The sequence below is a fragment of the Folsomia candida genome, unplaced genomic scaffold (genome assembly GCF_002217175.1).
Source record: "Folsomia candida strain VU population unplaced genomic scaffold, ASM221717v1 Fcan01_Sc003, whole genome shotgun sequence".
NCBI classification, from domain to species: Eukaryota; Metazoa; Arthropoda; class Collembola; order Entomobryomorpha; family Isotomidae; genus Folsomia; species Folsomia candida.
This window is the reverse complement of record NW_019091195.1, coordinates 13,278,626-13,297,467: the sequence shown is the minus strand read 5'-3', so window position 1 is coordinate 13,297,467 and position 18,842 is coordinate 13,278,626. Positions and strand designations below refer to the sequence as shown.

At 38.2% G+C, this 18,842-nt stretch overlaps 5 protein-coding genes across 6 annotated transcripts; 3 read left to right on the top strand and 2 right to left on the bottom strand.

The window, feature by feature from the left end:
- The first annotated feature begins 3,769 nt into the window (after nucleotides 1–3,769).
- On the top strand, nucleotides 3,770–5,069 carry LOC110845854 (splicing factor U2AF 65 kDa subunit). Its single transcript, XM_022092377.2, has 2 exons — nucleotides 3,770–3,921; nucleotides 4,009–5,069. Exons 1-2 carry the CDS (start codon nucleotides 3,894–3,896, stop codon nucleotides 4,494–4,496), a joined length of 516 nt encoding a protein of 171 aa, XP_021948069.1. The 5' UTR covers nucleotides 3,770–3,893; the 3' UTR covers nucleotides 4,497–5,069.
- On the bottom strand, nucleotides 4,624–13,553 carry LOC110845852 (neuroligin-like protein glit-1). 2 transcript variants are annotated; one of them, XM_035849330.1, is made up of 14 exons: nucleotides 11,208–13,543; nucleotides 10,961–11,113; nucleotides 10,763–10,825; nucleotides 10,582–10,679; nucleotides 10,193–10,496; nucleotides 9,978–10,059; nucleotides 9,806–9,871; nucleotides 9,664–9,737; nucleotides 9,194–9,580; nucleotides 8,764–9,120; nucleotides 6,097–6,235; nucleotides 5,709–5,882; nucleotides 5,364–5,616; nucleotides 4,624–5,286 (listed from the first exon to the last, which is right to left on the bottom strand). In XM_035849330.1, exons 1-14 carry the CDS (start codon nucleotides 12,585–12,587, stop codon nucleotides 5,253–5,255), a joined length of 3,564 nt encoding a protein of 1,187 aa, XP_035705223.1. In that variant the 5' UTR covers nucleotides 12,588–13,543; the 3' UTR covers nucleotides 4,624–5,252. The 2 variants fall into 2 exon arrangements, with proteins under 2 accessions (XP_035705223.1, XP_035705224.1); XM_035849331.1 differs by lacking the exons at nucleotides 4,624–5,286; nucleotides 5,364–5,616 and having other exon boundaries at nucleotides 5,877–6,007; nucleotides 6,099–6,235; nucleotides 11,208–13,553.
- Nucleotides 6,258–8,678, top strand: LOC110845853. Its single transcript, XM_022092376.2, has 5 exons — nucleotides 6,258–6,620; nucleotides 6,699–7,051; nucleotides 7,124–7,456; nucleotides 7,534–7,871; nucleotides 7,949–8,678. Exons 2-5 carry the CDS (start codon nucleotides 6,820–6,822, stop codon nucleotides 8,573–8,575), a joined length of 1,530 nt encoding a protein of 509 aa, XP_021948068.1. The 5' UTR covers nucleotides 6,258–6,620; nucleotides 6,699–6,819; the 3' UTR covers nucleotides 8,576–8,678.
- Nucleotides 13,554–14,759: 1,206 nt separating the features above from the next.
- Nucleotides 14,760–16,047, top strand: LOC110845986 (mitochondrial import inner membrane translocase subunit Tim17-A). The gene is made up of 3 exons (XM_022092562.2): nucleotides 14,760–15,093; nucleotides 15,173–15,584; nucleotides 15,669–16,047. The coding sequence occupies exons 1-3, from the start codon at nucleotides 15,068–15,070 to the stop codon at nucleotides 15,765–15,767; spliced, it is 537 nt and encodes a 178-aa protein (XP_021948254.1). The 5' UTR covers nucleotides 14,760–15,067; the 3' UTR covers nucleotides 15,768–16,047.
- A 254-nt stretch (nucleotides 16,048–16,301) lies between these two features.
- Nucleotides 16,302–18,782, bottom strand: LOC110847206 (7-dehydrocholesterol reductase; the record flags this gene model as incomplete). The annotated part of the gene is made up of 9 exons (XM_022094095.2): nucleotides 16,302–16,752; nucleotides 16,831–17,065; nucleotides 17,170–17,371; nucleotides 17,495–17,577; nucleotides 17,685–17,772; nucleotides 17,883–17,980; nucleotides 18,079–18,282; nucleotides 18,371–18,492; nucleotides 18,560–18,782. Coding segments are annotated over 9 exons (1,344 nt in total), but the record flags the coding sequence as incomplete, so codon positions are not given.
- Between the last annotated feature and the right edge of the window lie 60 nt (nucleotides 18,783–18,842).

The following is an 18,842-nucleotide window of genomic DNA, read 5'->3' as shown; positions in this document are numbered from 1 at the left end:
TCCAATATATGGAGAATAATATTATTAACTTTGAATATATGTATGAATACGAGAAACCCTTGGGTAGTATCGAATCAAGGGTATATTATTTGCTTAGCTGAACTTACAAGAAAAACTGGTAATCGGCAGGTTTACAGAAGTCAATGGACGATTTCATAATTCATAAATGCACCCTCGCATCCAAATAAACTTTAAAGAGTCTTATCACTTTGATTAACCTGTCCTTGATCTCGTACTTCTGTCCTCTCGAGTTGTTTGAACTTGCAGAACATTCCACACAAAAGTAAACATCTGAGTCAATAGAAAATGGGCATCAAAGTTAAGCAAAAGTACATAACATAATCGTTGTGAATATAACTTTAATAAACGGATAATTCACAGAACTACTGTTGCATTCAATAAAATAAAGTATGATGATGAAAAATATGCAATAATGTTGTAAAACATATTTTTACAACAGTTACGCAGTTTCGCAATATTTGAAAACCACAAATAAAACGTGGTCTATGACAATCCAAAAAATGCCATCGAACGACAAATACACAATGCCCTCTCATTATGCAAGCTGGTGACGTTCGACCATAAATAGCAATAAAGTTGTTATCGCTTATAAAATTAATTGTTAATGGCATTATTGAAAGGTGTATGTAGCAATTAAACCAAAGTGTGGGTGGTTTAATTGATCCGATGTCGAAGACGAAGAGTTTTATAAAATTGAATTTGAATATTTCCAACCCTGCCACTTGTGGAAAATGACGGAAGTGAGGGAAGAACTAATATTTAGTAAATAATAACGAATTAAATTGGGAGTAGCATTTAACATAATTTTTGTATAAATAGAAACAAATGAACAATCTGTTTAATATTGAAAGCACATCCTTGTATGAAAGTCATGGGGTCAATATTCCCGTAAATAATAATTTGGTAATTGCACAATAAATAAGTAACACCACAACCAACCCATCCTGGTAAACAATATTTCAATACCATTATCGTCATCAACATTATTTTTTAGCAATCGCGTGCAGAATTTATATCATTTAATAAAATCATGCACTTTATCAGCCACTGATGGAACTGCTGACTAAGGTTTTTTGGGGAATGGCAATTTGTTGAAAGGGAATTGACTTTCATACAAATATACACTTTTAGACATGGTGCATAAATATGTATGTACATTGCATCGCCTCATTAAAGTAAAGAATCATGGAAAATCAATTCCTGAACTTTTTTCTGTTCGCTTACTTAATTGTGTAATGTAAATGTAGTTGGGTTATCTTTTGTGAGAGGAGCTTGAACTTTAAATGCATACAATACGTACGAAATATCCACCAATGGTAACAAAATTAGTTAATACCCACATGTTAATAGATAATAATGTAAAAGCTCAGCAAGCTGCGAATCTGAATGTCGTTTTGCAAAAGTGATATCATCTCGTTTCTGATTCCAATTCATACATGATTTCTATATTAATCAGACATTTGCTACTCTACTGGAAAGAGCTAAAACCATCCTTGTTTGGTCGTGTATTTGAGCTTTGTATGTAAATATAATCTCGTTGCTCGTCGTGAAATGACATGTTTATGTGCCATGATTCAACTTACTCTTTAAATTACGATTTGCATTACATTACGTACACCAGACAATCTGGCATCATCCGAAATCTTGCTTAATATTTCATCATGCATTAATCTCCTTCACTTTTTTGTAGAAACAGCAAGACCTTTAATCTTCACATTGAACCAGTCCAACTAATTATTATCAACCATGTTCATCGGCATTTAAGGATTGCCTAATTAATTAATTTCAATTAGTAATACGTCTGCAGCCATAAACCGGAAATAAGTTGCTAAATACTTTGTTATTTGAATTTTCCAATAGGGGACGTATGGAAATGATGAAAAACTCCATAACGTATGGGTTACAACGTGTAGTTGCTTTTTTCGTTATGGCCACGTAATTTCACAAAGTTCATTTGCCTGTTGTAAAAAAATCCCTTAGTATTATATGCATGCAAGGTATATTGTACGTTGTACTAATTAAACACACAAAGAAGATTGATGACTCGGCTATTGTTTGATATGATTAGCTTATCAGAAATTCGACTTTGGCTCATCGTGCAAGTGTGAACAGGATCGTTCGGTATTTTATTGACACAAAACACCACATAAATAACCATGTATGACACATAACATATTACGTATAACAAATTCTTGATGAAGTATTCAATTTTAGGTAAGACCGGTAAATGTATAAGTTAAAAATGTGACCAAAGCATAATAATTAATACATATTTACTGAACTTTTCACAAACTGATTTTGTTCGAAGCCAAGACATTTTCATGCACAGTGTACACACAAAATCATGAGCTTACCGAAGTTTCTTTTAAATTTGAAGTTATGAATAATTTATGCGCTACTAGAAATTCAGAATTTCAGCTTTCACGAAAAATTATGATGGGCTTTGTACGGCACATTACAAGAGCTGATTTAAATGATCCAACGCTACAATTTCCGTCTAATCAGTACAATTAAACATGTCCATGATGAATGAAACTTTCCCTTGTGAATTATGAATATTAATGTTATTGTTATGTAAAATTTATCATGCATGAAGTTCCTGTTCCTCAACTGGAAACGTGTGTGTAAGTTACATACATAACACTGAAATGAAATTTCAATTTAGTTTTGTAGTTTGCAGTTCGTAGTAGCATTCTCATAAAACAACATGTATTTCAACCGTGAACCTAAACCCAAGGAAAATACAGGGAGTCCAACAAGTCAAGACGATTTCACCAAGAGGTCATATTTTTATGGAGATCAAGACCATAGATTGCAAAATCAAACCCCTTCCTTTATCCGAAACGAGTCAAGTATTGACGATGAGAGTACAAGAACATCCAGTCGTAAACGCTGCAGCAAAACAGCTTGGATTTGGGGTTGGTCACATTACGTTTACATTCCTAAGACTGGGAAATTTGTGTGGCGAATCTGTTAAAGTTGTTCTTTCCTTTAACATACAGTTGGAGTAATTGCTGCATACTTGACGGCTTTTGGAATCGTTGTCGCGATTCTTTTGTTGGCACCAAAATATCCTTCGTTGTATTATAGCGACACTACTTTCCCCAAAATCTCACAGGAAAAAGAAAATTCTAATTTTCAACTGGTTGAGCTTGACCAAGGAATTCCAAATTCGAATGGGCCCGAACCAAATTACAATGATCAGCCAGGCGCAGAAGTTTCGCATTTTTACTACATTCCGCCCCACAGCAGCATGACGAGTAAGATTTTAAACTTTGTAGAATAATTATTCCTCATTCTCAATAATGCGGCAAAACAATGTACATTCCAAATATTTCCAAATAGAGCAATTCATCCCTTCGCCACAAGTGATCCTATATGACATCAACCCCAGAAAGCTAGACAAGGGCCAGCCTCATTAGATCTGATCTGACTCAATTCAAAAACTTTAATGTTAAGGTGACACTAAAATAATAAAACTAGTAGACCTTCGCATTAGAGAACTTCTTTCGCATTTACTCCATCGAGTATCAGTAGTGCTTTTTCGCACTTTCACTTTCTCCACACCATTAGAAACGAGCAAAGATAGTATGAAAAATCAAAAAAATGTAATGAACTAGATACCTTTACTTGACATAATATCTCAAGTAAAACACTCAACCCGGAAAGCTGAAATATTTTTGTCATAAATTATGGTCCATATAACGAAAAAATCAACAATTTGGCACACCCAGACCCACCGGCGATATTCTGTCTAACCCTCAATTTCATGAATGAAAATATCTCTCGTCGCCTCGGAAGAGGTGGCGGTGCAATTACATTTCATCCAACACTCGCTATTTTCTCCAAGAAAATCAACTCCCTGAACCACCATGAGTTCGAAATTTAATCAACAAGCAGGTAATTATTATTCTATCCATATATTGATTGATCTTGTCGTCTATATATAATTTCTACACGATGATATATATAACGTCTTTTTTGAAGCAACGGCAAGTCGAAGCCTGTCTTCTTCTTCCTCTACTACAGAAGAAGATGAAGCAGAATTTACCGAGGAAGACAATGAAATTGCTCTGTTGCACGAGTTGGAACAAATACCCAGCATTGCATGTCGCTACACTGAAGGCGATCCTGACTTTGCCAAAGAAATGGGGTCAACCTTAGTGCCTCCAGCAATCGTTCATCCTTGGGTTGGACCACGCCAATTTCATGGCGGAAGGGGACGTGGACGAGGAGGTGGAGGTGGTCATTTCGACAATAATCGGAAGCGTCATTACGACCAGGGAAATGGTGGCGGAGGCGACAGGTCGTCCAAATGGCAGAGATCCGACAGTCCTTATCAGCAGGGTCAAGGTGGAAGTGGGAGTAGTGACCGGCAACCCTATCATGACCGAAGAGGTGGTGGTGGTCAGTATCAGAATCGTAGGGATGGAAGAGAGCAGCAAAATTCTTCCAATTTGTCTTCCTCGGACTGAGAAAGAGATGATTTTTAATTCTCTCTCATCAGTATTATATTATTATTGTAATAATAATTAGTGTATCTTTTGGTATGCACTTTATATGCTTTGGAACGTATGCTATATGCGTTTACAAATTTTCACGTTTCATTTTAAGTATGTAAAGTTTAATTCTTGTATAGTCGAAGCTCCTTCAGTTCAGGGTAAATTGTATATTTTTTAGAGAGACAGTTCATATTAACTAACATTTCACTTCTTGTCTGTGATACAAACAATCGTAAATTAAACTCAACACTTCCTGTATATCTACAAGATTTGAACACATGTGTAAAAATGGTCACCGTTTTATAGTAATATTTGTTTACTTGTATACTTATAAAATTAGTGTGGGTCGGGCACAATAAGATTGATTGATAAAATTAAGTTATAAGGGTGGCTTTCCCTAATATTGTTCTATTTATTTGTGTGCAATATTGTAGTGCACGTATGCACGTGCGTGGCAAAAAGTATCTTGTTCACTAATATTTTACCAACTCCAAATTTGCAGTTCCGTATACTTTGACACAGAATAAAAAATGTTGGAAATATTGGCATTTTAATGTGAGATCTTTGGGTATAGGCAGAGCATAAAAGTATTAGCATTTAACTTAAGACGGTTATCCTATGTTCCCCACCTATTTCTAATATGCAGTACATGTGTGTAACCAGTACAAATTGATGATAAATATACTAAAAAAAATACGAAAATATCACAATAAGATGTTCTAAAACCTATTACTTTTCCCTCGCTATCAAATCCATTTGGCTCCTATTTACAGACAGCAAAATTAGGCGTCGCTACTAACATTTGACATTACTAAATCTGGTTTGAAGCCATGCAATTACACTGTCGTTTGTGGCGTTTCTCTTCCTCCTCGTTCGACTCCTGCCTTCTTGATCGGAACATGAAATCTGTCCTTCGTGTCCCGTAAGTGAGAACCATTGTGTACCGTGGATTGTGTGGAGTAGGATGCCGGCGGAAACCTTTGTTGTTGGTGTTGCTGGGGAGGGTCTGGGCGATGGCTGTATTTCAGTCTTCCAGAATCCATCGAATCGATTGTTTTCACTGTTTCAGCATATTCACTCATTTCATCACCTCCTGTTAATCGTCGGATACCATGATTAGGATTTTTGTAATGCTACTGTAGTGATGATTAAGCCAATGTCAGATATTCATAATTAATGGCTTACCCATTGACCCCATCCGAAGCGGCTCACTGCCCAATCCCAAGTCATCATATATTCGATCCCTTTGTTTCTTTGCAGTGCGCCATAACAAGCAGCACGCAACAAGGGCAACAATTAAAATGAGACATATGCCGCTGACTGACCAAAATGCGATCTGTAAAGGTTCGTTGGGTTCCCTGTAATTTTTAATCAAATTTTGATTACCGTTGAATGGTTTTAAAAAATATGCATAAGGTGACTGATATATGCATAAACTTATTAAGATACGTCAGCCTTTTGTGTGATAATTCTCTTCTTACCACCTGCAAAAAAGAACGATTTTGTATGAAAATAGGAACATATCGTTATAGGCAGATACTTAGAAACCTAGCGGAATATTAATTACACACTTACCAATATTCTGTTGTTGGAGGGTATGTGGCCACTAAATGTCCCACAACCGAGGGCATGTACTCGCTCCAGAATGTCAATTCCCTTTGTCGATAATTTCTCTGTATTGTTGAATTGTTGGTCCCATTCAAGGCCAAGTACTGAAACAGAATGAAAAGACCATAATTCAGATACGTCTCAGTAATCCCCTTTTTCTCTACCCGCCATCCAAATCATATATTTCTTTCGGACTAAAATTAAGCATTTTCCTGACAGAATTTTAATTTGTTAATCTTTGGTATCTCGCTTTTTGCTCCTTTTGAAACATGGCGACGAGTCGTAGTAGTAGTAGTAGTGACTCAGAAGAGGCAGTTAGTCGTCCTATGAGGAAAATGCCATTTAAAAAGTTGTCATCACAACAAGTAGTGGTGGCTGCAATTTCGCCAAAGCAGCGAGCTGGTCCTTCCGGTGTTAAAAAATCAAAACCGACCCCAAAGAAGAAAATTGCCGTTCAGGAGGCGATGACGAAACTAAAGAGGATTCTAGGTTGGTTAATTATTGTACCACGATTATTTGATTGTTCAAATCTCCAATTTAATGGAATCATTTTTTTGTTTGTCATAGGACACACCGACAACGACAGAGTGATGAAAGGGCCAAACGACCTGCTCCAGCACGTGATTTGGATGTGGAGACCACAAAGAACTTACTCGCACCAGTAGGTCAGCTCAATCCGGTCGGAACAATGGACAAGTCGAAGAGACAACAGTCGTCAAAAAATAGTGAGGCCCGTAAGGACAATGCTTTTCGTCCCGTTGAATGGACTTTCTCTCCCATGGAGGAGGCGTTGGTTGCTGTACATGAAACAGACAGACGAGCTGGAAGGGGAATTATTGTGCGAGATGAGCCACTTAAAGAAGAGTTCCAAATCCGGTACAACAAAGGGTCAAAAGGACTAGTTGGTAGTATCAACACAGGTATCATACAAAGTATTACATGATTTCTTGGTGCATAGTTATGTCAAATTTTAACTCCATTTATTGTTTTAGAGGATGGAGTTGAACTACTAAGACAAACAATCCTTCACTATGCCGGTGTTCAACTCCCCCCTACTTCTCCAGCTCACTCAATTTCTGCTGAATCGGATGACTCGCGACCCTCCACCCCTATTTACGACATGCTCGATGCGGATCAGAGGGAGACATTGTTTAAGGCAATTTTTAAGATGGGGGGACGAGTGCCAGTAATTGGCCGACCTGAATGGAGGATCATCATCCACAAATCCCCTGTTTCAAAACTGGTCCACCTATGCTTGGAGAAGACAACGGACTCCAATCGAGACGGAATGTTATATATAGCATACAGACTTTGTACTGAACCAGGTATACTATTTATTACTGACTATGATAATTGTAATTAACAATAATTAAAATTTTATCAATTTGGTGCTGTCCGCTAGGTTGTTATTCATATACTGGTACGGTTTCGAATGACGTCCTGCCAAAGTGTCACTTCCACTCCGGGGTCACCATCCACTCCGTGCTGAAAGCGACGGATTATTCAGCGAGGTCTACTCTCATCCAACGCCATGTGACCATGCAACATTCGGTCAAATTGGGAGCAACAAATGAAGAGAAAGACGATGTGGCAGAACTCCGCCTTACAAACTCATTGCAAGGAGTACAAACGTGGAAAGATTATCGCAAACGATGCACCGTTCCCCCAATTCCGAGGTCAATCGCTCGTGTTCACTACTCCTCCCATGATGAATCTCTCCAAACTTTTGCATTATCCACTGTATGTGAAACTATTATTCCCTAAATCAAAGCATTTCTCAACATTCTTAATAATATGTTCATCATACTCTACCCCAGACTATTGGAATGTTTCAACAACTCGCTTCAAACCCTGGACAGATGGAGAATTTGGACGACACGATCCCATTTGCTCATGGTATGGAGTTGTTGATAGAAGGAGGACTGAATCAATTGGGAATGGCTCTCAAGATAAGAAGAACACTCTCTAAGGAGGAGATGATAGCTCGTGTCTTCCCTTATTTTGAATACTTGGTCGGAGTGGGAGGAGAGAACAAGAAGATAAAGGGCAAGGCCTACTTGTACGCCGCCATGAGTCACAACATGGTCTACTTTGGTTGGAGAGAAGATCCGGACTTGAGCAACAGACTGAGAGAGTGGAAAACAGACGGACTTGGAGAGTATCTGCGCCACAATCCCCCCTCTCATGTTAAAACGACCTGTTATCTCGTTGGACGATGTGACGATAAGGACAAGGAACGATTTGAGGCCCACCTCCATATTGCTGGCTTTATTGCTTATCTTCTTGGATTGAGGAATCCCATTCGCCCCAACTCATCGAAGTGTTTCTCATCAAACAAGTGCACGAATCTCAGTCTGTTGGGTCCAGATTCATGGAAGATAATTCGTGAATTTGTTATGAAATTCTGGGGTTGTGAGATCATGTTCGAAAAGGTGAAAGAGTAAGATTAGCAAGGTTGTGATTACAGATTTTATATTTATGATTGTTATTGGATTTTTGTGTTGCCGGATGATGAATTAAGAATAAACACAAAAATATAAACTTCCATCCCTCGTGGCACTATTAATTGTTATTTCATTATGCAAGATTGATGACTATGAAAATGAAATAAATTAAAGCTAAATTCACTCACTTTCAAGTCTGCTGGGGTAGCTCTTTCCCAATAGATGCCAAGCACCTCCCTCGGCGTTGGTTGTCCATAATAAGCCATGTTTGCTACCGAAGTCATGAGAAAATTACTCATGTTTCGATCACCTTCAGTCCAAGCGAATCTGTCGACACGAAGGCGTTCAGGGTAAAACTCAGGGTCCATGAAGGGTGCTCCTGAAAGCATGTAGTACTCCATCCCACGAGGAACCTCCCTCCAAAACGGGAGGCGAAGCCCTTCGAGCGTGTAATTTAACATGTACATATGAACTTGAATCCCACGAGCTAGCAACAGTTTGACTGCTTCATCAATAGGAGCTCGATAAAGGGCGTCCGAGAGGAACTGTTGGAAAGATGCAGAGGTTAATTAATATCACCTCTACATACGCAATATGAATATTATTATTTAAACTTACGTCAATGTATTCTTCTCTTAAATGTGTCGTATTTTTTGGGTCTGGCCAGTATGTATAAGCGTATTTAATGGCGGAAAAAACACCCTCTGGGTTTAGCGTGTAGTTGTATTTTTTCACCCAGAGGTTAATTTGCTCATCAAACCACTCGCGACTAACCACATAATTTGGGGCAATAGTCTTGTTTGCGAAGAGTAGATCAGCAGCGGACTGTCGAGAGAAGCCGGTCATGTATTTGACAAAAGGATAGTTTCCAGTCTTTAAAAGATTGTGTGGAGTGTCGGGCAGAAATCGCCAGTCTTCTTCTTTCCAGTCGTTCAAATAATCATCTTTCGGGACGCGGAAGGTGCGATCGACCACAGGAGACCAGGGAAAAGTTCCAACATCAGGCTAATAATATAATAAATTACATTTCTCTTATATGACTAGTAACGCGTGCAAGGAAATGATTTCTTATTAATGACAATTCTTACGTCCAACTCCAAATTTGCCAATTCTTGCCAACTTCGACTGCGAAGACATTGGACCATTTTCCAGGACGTTGTCTCTGCAAGAACCGTAATAGTATTATCTTCAAATCGTAGAAATGTGTATTTTGTGAAAGTTGAAATTTACCAAAATCTTGCCAACAGCCCATCTTAAAGGAATATAGCTGTGTCGTATTTTGGACTCTGTACTGATCTGTAGAAATAAATGATATTAAATGGAACGTTAGTTTAAAAGATCTTATTCTTCAACTGAATTTTGATTTTTGGATAATTTATAAACTTTGAATAATTGCAATTACCAACAATAGCTGCCCAATCGGCTGTCATTGCGCCTTCGAGTGCCACTACATTTTTAACCAACTGCTTGGTTTGTGGTGAAAGCTGTGAAGAAAGTGCGGTTATTAGATTTTAGAAGCGAAAGTTTCATAGCTCATGGATGATCATATGTATAAGGCTGGAAACTGCATTAATCCTTGAAGCTACGTAATAAAATATTACTCGTAAGTATAATTACCATGAGCAAGCCTGCTGCCGCAGCCCCAGAGCCCAAGCCAACCAAGGTGATGCGTTCTGGATCTCCGTTGAAACTATGAATATTTTCATGCACCCATTTGAGGGCCATGGTCAGATCCAACATTCCATAATTTCCAGGACTATGTTCGTCGCCGGTTGACATGAAACCCAAACTACCGAGTCGGAAATTAACCGTGACTACGACCAGTTTATACCACCCCACCAATTGATGTGGTGGGAATTGATGAGACGCTCCGTGAATGAAATCTCCGTCATGAATGTAAAATATAACCGGAAATGGAGCTCTGGAATTAAACAAAATTGCACCATACAGAACCCATATAACTGACATATTATTATTACGTCTTTATTGACTCAAAATTTTCATACCCTTCGACACCTGAACCGACGTCGGGAGAGTATACGTTTAAGAATAAACAATCTTCATGCACTTGAATAATTCCGGCAGAATGCCCAAAAAATCTCGCCTATCGTAAAACATCACAACCAATTATAATTTTATTAATTGTAATTATACTTGAATTTATCTTTTATAATTGTGTGTTATTACAGGCTGTGGACATGCCGGAGGAACTTCTACAGCCTGATGTAGTTGCCAACCAGGATGACTCCTCTGAAAAAGTGATAAGCACATAAACAAATTATAAATTACATATATTACATAACATAAACAAACAAATATAAATTACAAATATTCATAATTTATAAGGTGCAGTACTTGTTAAAGTTATTACTATATATTACTTACCGGTGGCCTAAATCTGCCCTCATGAGTGGGCGCTCTGGCATAAGGGATCCCGACAAATGAGGAAACAACTGATTTGACCTTATCGACGTTGGCTATGCCGGGTCGGGCTGGCAAAGGTACCCAAGGTCCGTCGTAAATTTTAGTTTTAAACCCCTACACAAATAAAACAATTGTCAATCATGATTTCTGGGAAATCATAAACAGGCATACGACAAAAATGATACCACTCGCATTGCACTAGTCTCACCTGAATTCTTCCAAATGTGGTCATAACGTATACAGATTGTGGGACTTGATTAATATCTTCTGGCCTTTGTTGCCCTTGCAAATCGGTCCTCCACCGGCCCAAAACACCGGGCGCAGTTGGTCTATAAGTAGTCGTAGTCCAGTACTCATTCCAACTGTTAACATTGGGATAACCGGGGTCAAAATTTCCTCTCCCAGGATAGTTAACGAATGGAGGGATATTTCTTCTTCCCGTGTGGTCAAACGTGGTTCCAATTCCACTCCCTAATCCCACCTTAGGGTAGGATTGTCCATACGACGCACCTGCCCCATCACCACCTCCGACTCTGTCGTAAGGATTAATTCCTGAAGAGGGGTAATTGCCACTAGCACTTTGAGGATAACCTCCAGGGTAGAAGGAGGCAGAGCTGTTTTGCTGCTGCTGGGTATTACCGTCAGATATTGATGAACCAGGATAATTGCTTGGATAACCCGATCGTGGTCCCACGTCGGGACCAAACCCAAAAGGTCTGGGGTTTTGCGTTGTTCGCTCCCTAATATCCGTGTAGGTAGGACTATTATATTGCCGATTGATATTAATTCTTGGATCAACACTTCCTGTTCTGACTCCTCCACTGTCTTCATCTCTCCGATTTCCGAGCCCATCAACTGGAACGGTGTTAGAATTAACATTAAAATCCCCAACGCCTCCTCGATCCCTTTCACGACCATACTGATCAAGTTGGGATCGATTGGGATCAAATGCAAAGGGGTCGTTCATACTGGTTGGATTTCTCTGTCGGTCATTACTGGAGGGAAATGGAATATTTCTATTATTGTTCTGACTCCCCGAAGGGTTGTTCGTTCCTTGTTGTGGCCAAGTTGCAGGATTGTTCTGATTGTAAAGGTTGTTATTGTTTTGTCGTCCATAATTAGGATCGTTTGGATTAGTTGGATATTGGGTTATGTTGTTGTTTGCACCTTGAAACGGATTGTTGTTAGTACTTTGTCTGTTGTTGACCGCATCACTACCGGTTCCGGGGACGGCGAATGGATTTGGTGAAAGCCAATTGATGGAGTTGTGGTCAGGAAAATCTCGTAGATCTTTATCTTGATACCGGGTGTTGTGATCACTTGAACTAGATGAATTATTATTGTAAAGCACATTGCCATTTCCTCTGTAGTTGTTTTGTGAAGAGTTGCTTTCTCCCGGAGATCGACTTTTATGAGCTTCGTCATAATGCTGAGCAAAGGGGACTTTTTGACTAAGTACCACTTTATGAGGAGTGAGCAATGTTACGACCACAAAGATCCATGTCCAGTGCAACGTTACAGAAAATAATCTATTTGAGATTATATTTGACTCCTTCATTGTATTTATATTCTTAGTTTTCAGTATCATTAATTTAAAGCACTTTAACTATATTTTGTTTCAGAGAGCACAGGTTTCATTTAATAGTCTCCAGAAATAGAGAGCTAGAGGTTCACATTGCTGTCTTTTTACGAGTTCACCACTTTGGTTTCTCACTTTCTTTCTATAGCGTTCCTTTTTTCGATTTTCCTCTCAACTTGCGTATATTAAATCAATAAATACACCCACCAATCCCACTTAAATACTTGCTCAAGTAGTATTGAGATCGATACTATTGTGTCCAGTTTGTTTGGCTCTGTGTCGAAGACGCAAATAGTGGTTGCTCTGCATGTTCACGCACATAATCATCTCAAGTAATCACAATGGAGGGTATAAAAGATGATTTAATCAGCCCTTTTTGTTCTGCAATTATTATATTGCAAACATACAAGAGTTCTGGAACTATAAAGGCTGTGGCTTATCGTAGCCTCCTGATGGTGACATCAGGGCCGGAAATTTTGTCTGTACCCCGAGCAGTGACTCACTCACTTTCCATGTGTGTGTATGCTCATAATATCAACTCGGGCTTTTATTCGCTTAGCTCGTCATCCTGTACGTCTCAATTTGATAGTTTCAATAATACTCTCAAAATATCAATGTGGCAATAAATAAAACTCGTCGAGAAAATTTTTTAGTAGGAAACCTTTCTATTTGTTCAATTGTCACCCTATTAATTCAGTCTAAGGGTTGATTCGCTTCAAGAAAAGTTAAATATGCAGAGTCTCGAGAGAGGGGACCGGAAATCTCGCACGCAAGAATGCCATGAAGATTCCTCTAATTAACTGTTTCTAAACTTAGTTAATCAACGCAGCGTAACGCAACAGACCGATTTAGCAGCAATCTCTCAAAGTCTGTCTGTTGTGTTTTTTAACCACCACACAACATTCCGTGTACTACCTGTAAAAAGAGCTGTGGTTCACATGTAAATAACCGTCGTCATTAAGCCAACCTGCCTGCAACTGCAAATCGCCTTGAGGCCACACCTGGGCGAGTCTTCTTGGTCTTATCTCGCACATAGCATCCATCCACCATCCTCTCGCTGCTAAAGGGTTGGAGGACGCATTGTTATATAATATTATCCAACCACCAACCAACAAAACAACCACTTCGGCAAAAGTGGTGCTGCTCATTCGTCCAATGTAAGCTACGTATTTCGTGCAACACAATCATGTCATGCACATACACACGTCGTATTAAAAGCTTGCCCATCACGAACTCATCGGTTCCCCTTTTCCTTTTGTGGTACGAAACGAATGAGAGCAGAGTTTTTCATTTTCACCAATCCCCTGCTTCACCTTAGATCTATTATTGTAAGAATGGAAAGCCAAAATAACCTGCGAGAGTAACAATGGAGTTGGCACATCTCATTCACAAGCAGCATAAGCATAAATCCACGTTTTAAGCATACAAGGTGTATACATTATTAGACAGGTGACGAGAAGTCGGTTGAGTTGAATTATACATTACGCCATAAGTATTTTACATACGTCGAAAATTTTGTGTTCTTTATACATATGTAAAACAGGAACGAGTTGTGTGTGCTCATTATCATGTTTGCCTACAAAGCCGAGTAAAGTGCAATAAATGTTATGATAACCCAAAATTGCACATGGGCAGTGACCACGGGAAATGAGTTTGGATAAAGCGGAACATTCATTATGATTGTACATCACTTGGCAGACTCATTTATTCTGACTTGCGTCCTGCACTGGACAAATATGTGTATGTCCAACTCTGATAATGAGATTCGCACCAAATAGGCCAGGGATATGAAAATTTTGGAGAATAAAATATTCCTCTGTCAGCCACCGCCTATGATAAAACTGCTAAATGCGGTAGCACACGCGTGAAATTACCCGCTTTTGTTGTTACAGGATGCTTCGAATTATTCATGATGACGCGACTCGCATTATGCGAGCGAGGAGATTCATTCAATTTGAATTTGTCTAAATGTTTGACGTACAGTTCAATTCGATACTTCATCAAACCATGCATAATGTAATACGGGGATTAGTAACGCATGAGCTGGGGTGAGGTGAAAGGGTGAGACAAGACAACTCTGCGGATGAGATGGGTGAGAAAGTTGAGACTTTCGATGCGACGAAAGTCTCAAAGTTTCTCAACTCGCCCCGCCGTTCCAAAAGCCCGCAGAAGACCGAGTGATGCAACAACCCTTCCTTTTTCCTCTCGTCGTCCCATGTGCATCCATCTTCGCCACACAAATTACAAATTTTCATTTTAAATAGTCTCCACTATCTTTAGTCCTTATTTATTTTCATCGATTGTGTCGTGTGTATAGTGCTACGGGGTTCATCTGTACACAATTTTCAAGGGCACAATTGTTCGAATAGAAAAGTGCAAAGTTAGATTTGGTTAATAGAATCCTTAATTCATAATTGGTTAATGTGACCTTGACCGAAGAGGACAACCTTCTTTCTAAAAGAATTGTTTCAAATAAAGACTGAACTGCAATGGAAGAGTACGCGCGAGAACCCTGGTAAGACCTTATAAATATAATTATGGTTAATCAGGAGATTCAAAAAATAAATTCTAATTTGTAAATTATGTTGTTCTAGTCCATGGCGGATTGTTGACGATTGCGGTGGAGCATTTGCAATGGGTGCTATTGGCGGATCTCTCTTTCAAGCAATAAAAGGCTTTCGAAACGCTCCTGCAGGAATGTCCCACCGGTTCACAGGCAGTTTAACAGCAATTAAAGCACGAGCTCCAGTGATTGGAGGACAATTTGCGGTCTGGGGAGGCTTATTTTCCACTATTGATTGCACCCTTATCAAGATTCGAGGGAAGGAGGATCCATGGAATGCAATCATCAGCGGAGCTGCAACTGGAGGAATTCTTGCAGCCAGGAGTGGCGTGGGTGCTATGGCTGGAAGTGCTCTGATCGGAGGAGTCCTTCTCGCCATGATTGAAGGTGTTGGAATCATGTTTAGTCGTCTTGCGGCAGATCAATTTAGGCCTTTGTCACCGGTAAGAAATCCAAAAATTAAGAATGATTAAAAATTATGTAATTATTCATAAATTATATTTATTGTAATTTAATTGTCTTTACAGGACGAACAAATACAGATGATGAGACAACAAGACCCAAATAACCCTAACCTTTTTCCAAATCCACTAAATGGTAGTGAATCATCGTACCAAAACGCATAAGTCATTAATATTTATGTCCTTACATACTACCTTCTATAAATTCGAAGTTGGAATATGAACAGCAACTTCTCTCAAGTATATATCCAATTTATTTGGCAACTCTTTGTAAACAGTCGAGGTATATATTTAACCATCCTTGTAAAACTCAGCTTTCATTGCATATATATATGTATCAGACATTTTGACAAAATATTGTTATTTTCAGTTGTTTTAAGTGTAGTAAATTGAATCTGTCGCAAGAATCGAAACAGTAGTAATAAACGCAATCCTCCTAAAATAATCCTGATGATGTTTGTTACCAAATTCTTGTGAATCATGGATCTCTTGAATAATGTTATGCGTCACCTATTGTTATGCATTTCTTGGTATAATTTTTCACTCCTATAGTTCGCGTGCAATGTAACCATTAACAAGGTGAAATAATCTAAGCACACAATTCATATTATAAAAGCGGAAAGCAGACCATATTTTCAATAGTTTTACTGGTCAGCAGCACATTTATGTTGGCCCAAGAAAAATGAAAGTAAACGGAAATATTTTTTGTTGCATATTTGTACTGCTTTTACTACTCATCCATGCATTTGCTGGAACTGGTATGAATTTTTATACTGTTTTTTTATAATTGGAATAATCTATAGGAAATTGTTCAATTCGGCCTTTGCAGCTCACGAATGGAAATTAGTTCGCAATTCCCGAGGTTTAATATCAGTATTTGGAATCCCTGTTTCACCAGGGTCGAACATCATCCCAAACACTAAAAGAAGATATCCTGACAGACGGGGAAGAAAACAAGGACGAGCTTATGGACAGATTCAGACAAAGAAAACTACTTGATTCAATAATATTTAATTGAAATAAAATGAATGCAGAAAAAAACTAATTACATAACTAAAATCTTAAAATACATATGGAATTAACCGGTATTTGACTTTTAAGCAATAATCATTCCATCCTCGCCCATACTTGTCCAGGCATTTTGATTCATCTGCAACATAAATAAAATAAAATTGTTTCAAAATCCATAACTTCGTACCAGCAATTAATTACGTATGTATGAACCCACCTCTATAAATTCGGTGAACAAGGAGGGCCAGCAGGAATGCAAAGTATAGAAACGGCCAGATTCCGAACACAAACCCACCGGGGACACTCCAGAGAAAGGCAGCCAACAGCTCAAATGTGTAATTAATTTTGCGAGCCACGCCCCACCACCCAGACAACAACAACTTGCTTTCTCTCTGCTTTCCATCTGCTGTTTTGTAAACCACTTTCAAATATTGGGCAGGCTTACCCCAAATCTAAGGGAAAATGAAATCGTAATACTAAATATATTTATTTTCAGAATTTGGAAAATTGTGAATCTGATGATCAACGTGATCACGATTATAATTGCTTTCCATACTTTAACCGATTTGTCCAACGATGTTCTGAACAATTCTTTTTGTCTGTCAACATTATAATTATAATAAATGGATAATAATCCCAACAGGAAGATCATGATATTGGCCAAAGAGCCTAAAGTTGGTTGATGATAGACAAAGAAATAGGAATGAAATGTATAAAATGATGGAATCCAGACCAAACATCCCCAACAAAGATAGTATCTACAAACAAAAAATATTTATTGTAAGTAATTCAGCATTCGTTAAATTGAATCAACTTTAAGCTAAGAAGTTCAGAAATTTAAAATCTAACTCGGCTCTCTTAAAACTTTATGCATAACTTACCCGGCGCGGTCCAAGGTAATGTCTAAAGTATTGAAATATCCAGTTTCCCATCGAAAAAACTTGTAAATATAAATTGTTTGCAGCTGTTATAGGATAAATACAATTAGTTTGGAGAGCACTCAATCCATGATTAACATCACTGTGTAGTTAATTATGTATGAATAACTATGCAATAAGTATTGACACTTACAAGAACGTTGACCAAGTGTCCACCATTAAAACCGTGAAGTTGCCACCCAGCAATCAGAAATATAATTATCAACAACTGCCACATAATCCTGTAATAAAAAAGGATAAAAATTATTAAGATTACATTTCAATTCAGTTTCAGAGAGAAATGATGATTAGAATTTAATATTGCATACGTAATGTAATAAAATATTCTTACATTCCAATTCGACAATTTGTTAGTTGCTTTACGTCGACCCCAAGAATTCTGGGATGCAACTCCATCCCTCGATAGAATTCGTGCAAGACAGGATATTTCTGGTAATGTATATACGCAATGTAATCATTAATCATACCACAATTTGTCTGCTCTGCTGGCTAACAATGATAATTAAGTAAAAATTGAATTAATTTACTTTATCAAGCAGGTAAGGATCTTTCTCGTCAGATTTTAGCTTTGCTTTGATCCAGAGATAGGCACAAAGGGACAAGGCCAAAATATTAAGTCCTCCTAAGATTGGTCCAAAGTTTTCATAAATACTGACGCATATGCTAGGTTGCACAAAAGATATGACCAGCAGAGCAGCCACAGATATGAAGTAGTACAGTTCACCATTTGCCTGTTAAATATAAACGAAATTAGTAATTGAAACCAACTCAAAGAAACCAATTCAAATCAATTACTATTAATTGCGTGCTTAAAATTACTTGATAAACTGGAGTGTACCCAAAAGACGTCGTTGGACCATTAAATGTTTTTGATGGTAACCAGAGCCAAATCAGAGCCCATGCAACTAAACTAGCAATACATTTCCAACCAAATGAATTTCCTAAAACAAACCACAGCTCAAAATTTCTGGATGGGTTGCCATTATAAGACAAATATTGAGTTGCGACCGTAAAAACTATAAGAAAAACTGGAGGAACGAGATGATAATTTATCAAATCCAATGTTGACTTCGAGGGACTCATTTTTAAAAACTTTGTGTGCCGTTTGCCTGGAATGTCTATACTGCACAATGATACTGACGCGATTGTCAGATATTACATAATCACAAGTTAAAAGAGCAGGTGTCAGGTGTCTGACTGATTTGATAAGGATCAATAATGTCACAGTTAATTACAAGTTGTAATCACAACTTTAGTAAATTTACAAACAGCTGAATTGAATGCAACTTGG

What these genes read in the sequence shown, in the direction of transcription:
- LOC110845852 (XM_035849330.1), bottom strand. Translation starts at nt 12,587, where the DNA reads ATGATACTGAAAACTAAGAATATAAATACAATGAAGGAGTCAAATATA. An exon ending in AGGGCAGATTTAGGCCACCG is followed by an intron (nt 10,826 to 10,960) that starts GTAAGTAATATA and finishes TCACTTTTTCAG; the next exon opens with AGGAGTCATCCTGGTTGGCA. An exon ending in CGATTGGGCAGCTATTGTTG is followed by an intron (nt 9,872 to 9,977) that starts GTAATTGCAATT and finishes TTATTTCTACAG; the next exon opens with ATCAGTACAGAGTCCAAAAT.
- LOC110845854 (XM_022092377.2), top strand. Translation starts at nt 3,894, where the DNA reads ATGAGTTCGAAATTTAATCAACAAGCAG. An exon ending in GAAATTTAATCAACAAGCAG is followed by an intron (nt 3,922 to 4,008) that starts GTAATTATTATT and finishes TCTTTTTTGAAG; the next exon opens with CAACGGCAAGTCGAAGCCTG.
- LOC110845853 (XM_022092376.2), top strand. Translation starts at nt 6,820, where the DNA reads ATGGACAAGTCGAAGAGACAACAGTCGTCAAAAAATAGTGAGGCCCGT. An exon ending in AGTTGGTAGTATCAACACAG is followed by an intron (nt 7,052 to 7,123) that starts GTATCATACAAA and finishes TTATTGTTTTAG; the next exon opens with AGGATGGAGTTGAACTACTA. An exon ending in CAGACTTTGTACTGAACCAG is followed by an intron (nt 7,457 to 7,533) that starts GTATACTATTTA and finishes GCTGTCCGCTAG; the next exon opens with GTTGTTATTCATATACTGGT.
- LOC110845986 (XM_022092562.2), top strand. Translation starts at nt 15,068, where the DNA reads ATGGAAGAGTACGCGCGAGAACCCTG. An exon ending in GAGTACGCGCGAGAACCCTG is followed by an intron (nt 15,094 to 15,172) that starts GTAAGACCTTAT and finishes ATGTTGTTCTAG; the next exon opens with TCCATGGCGGATTGTTGACG. An exon ending in AATTTAGGCCTTTGTCACCG is followed by an intron (nt 15,585 to 15,668) that starts GTAAGAAATCCA and finishes TTGTCTTTACAG; the next exon opens with GACGAACAAATACAGATGAT.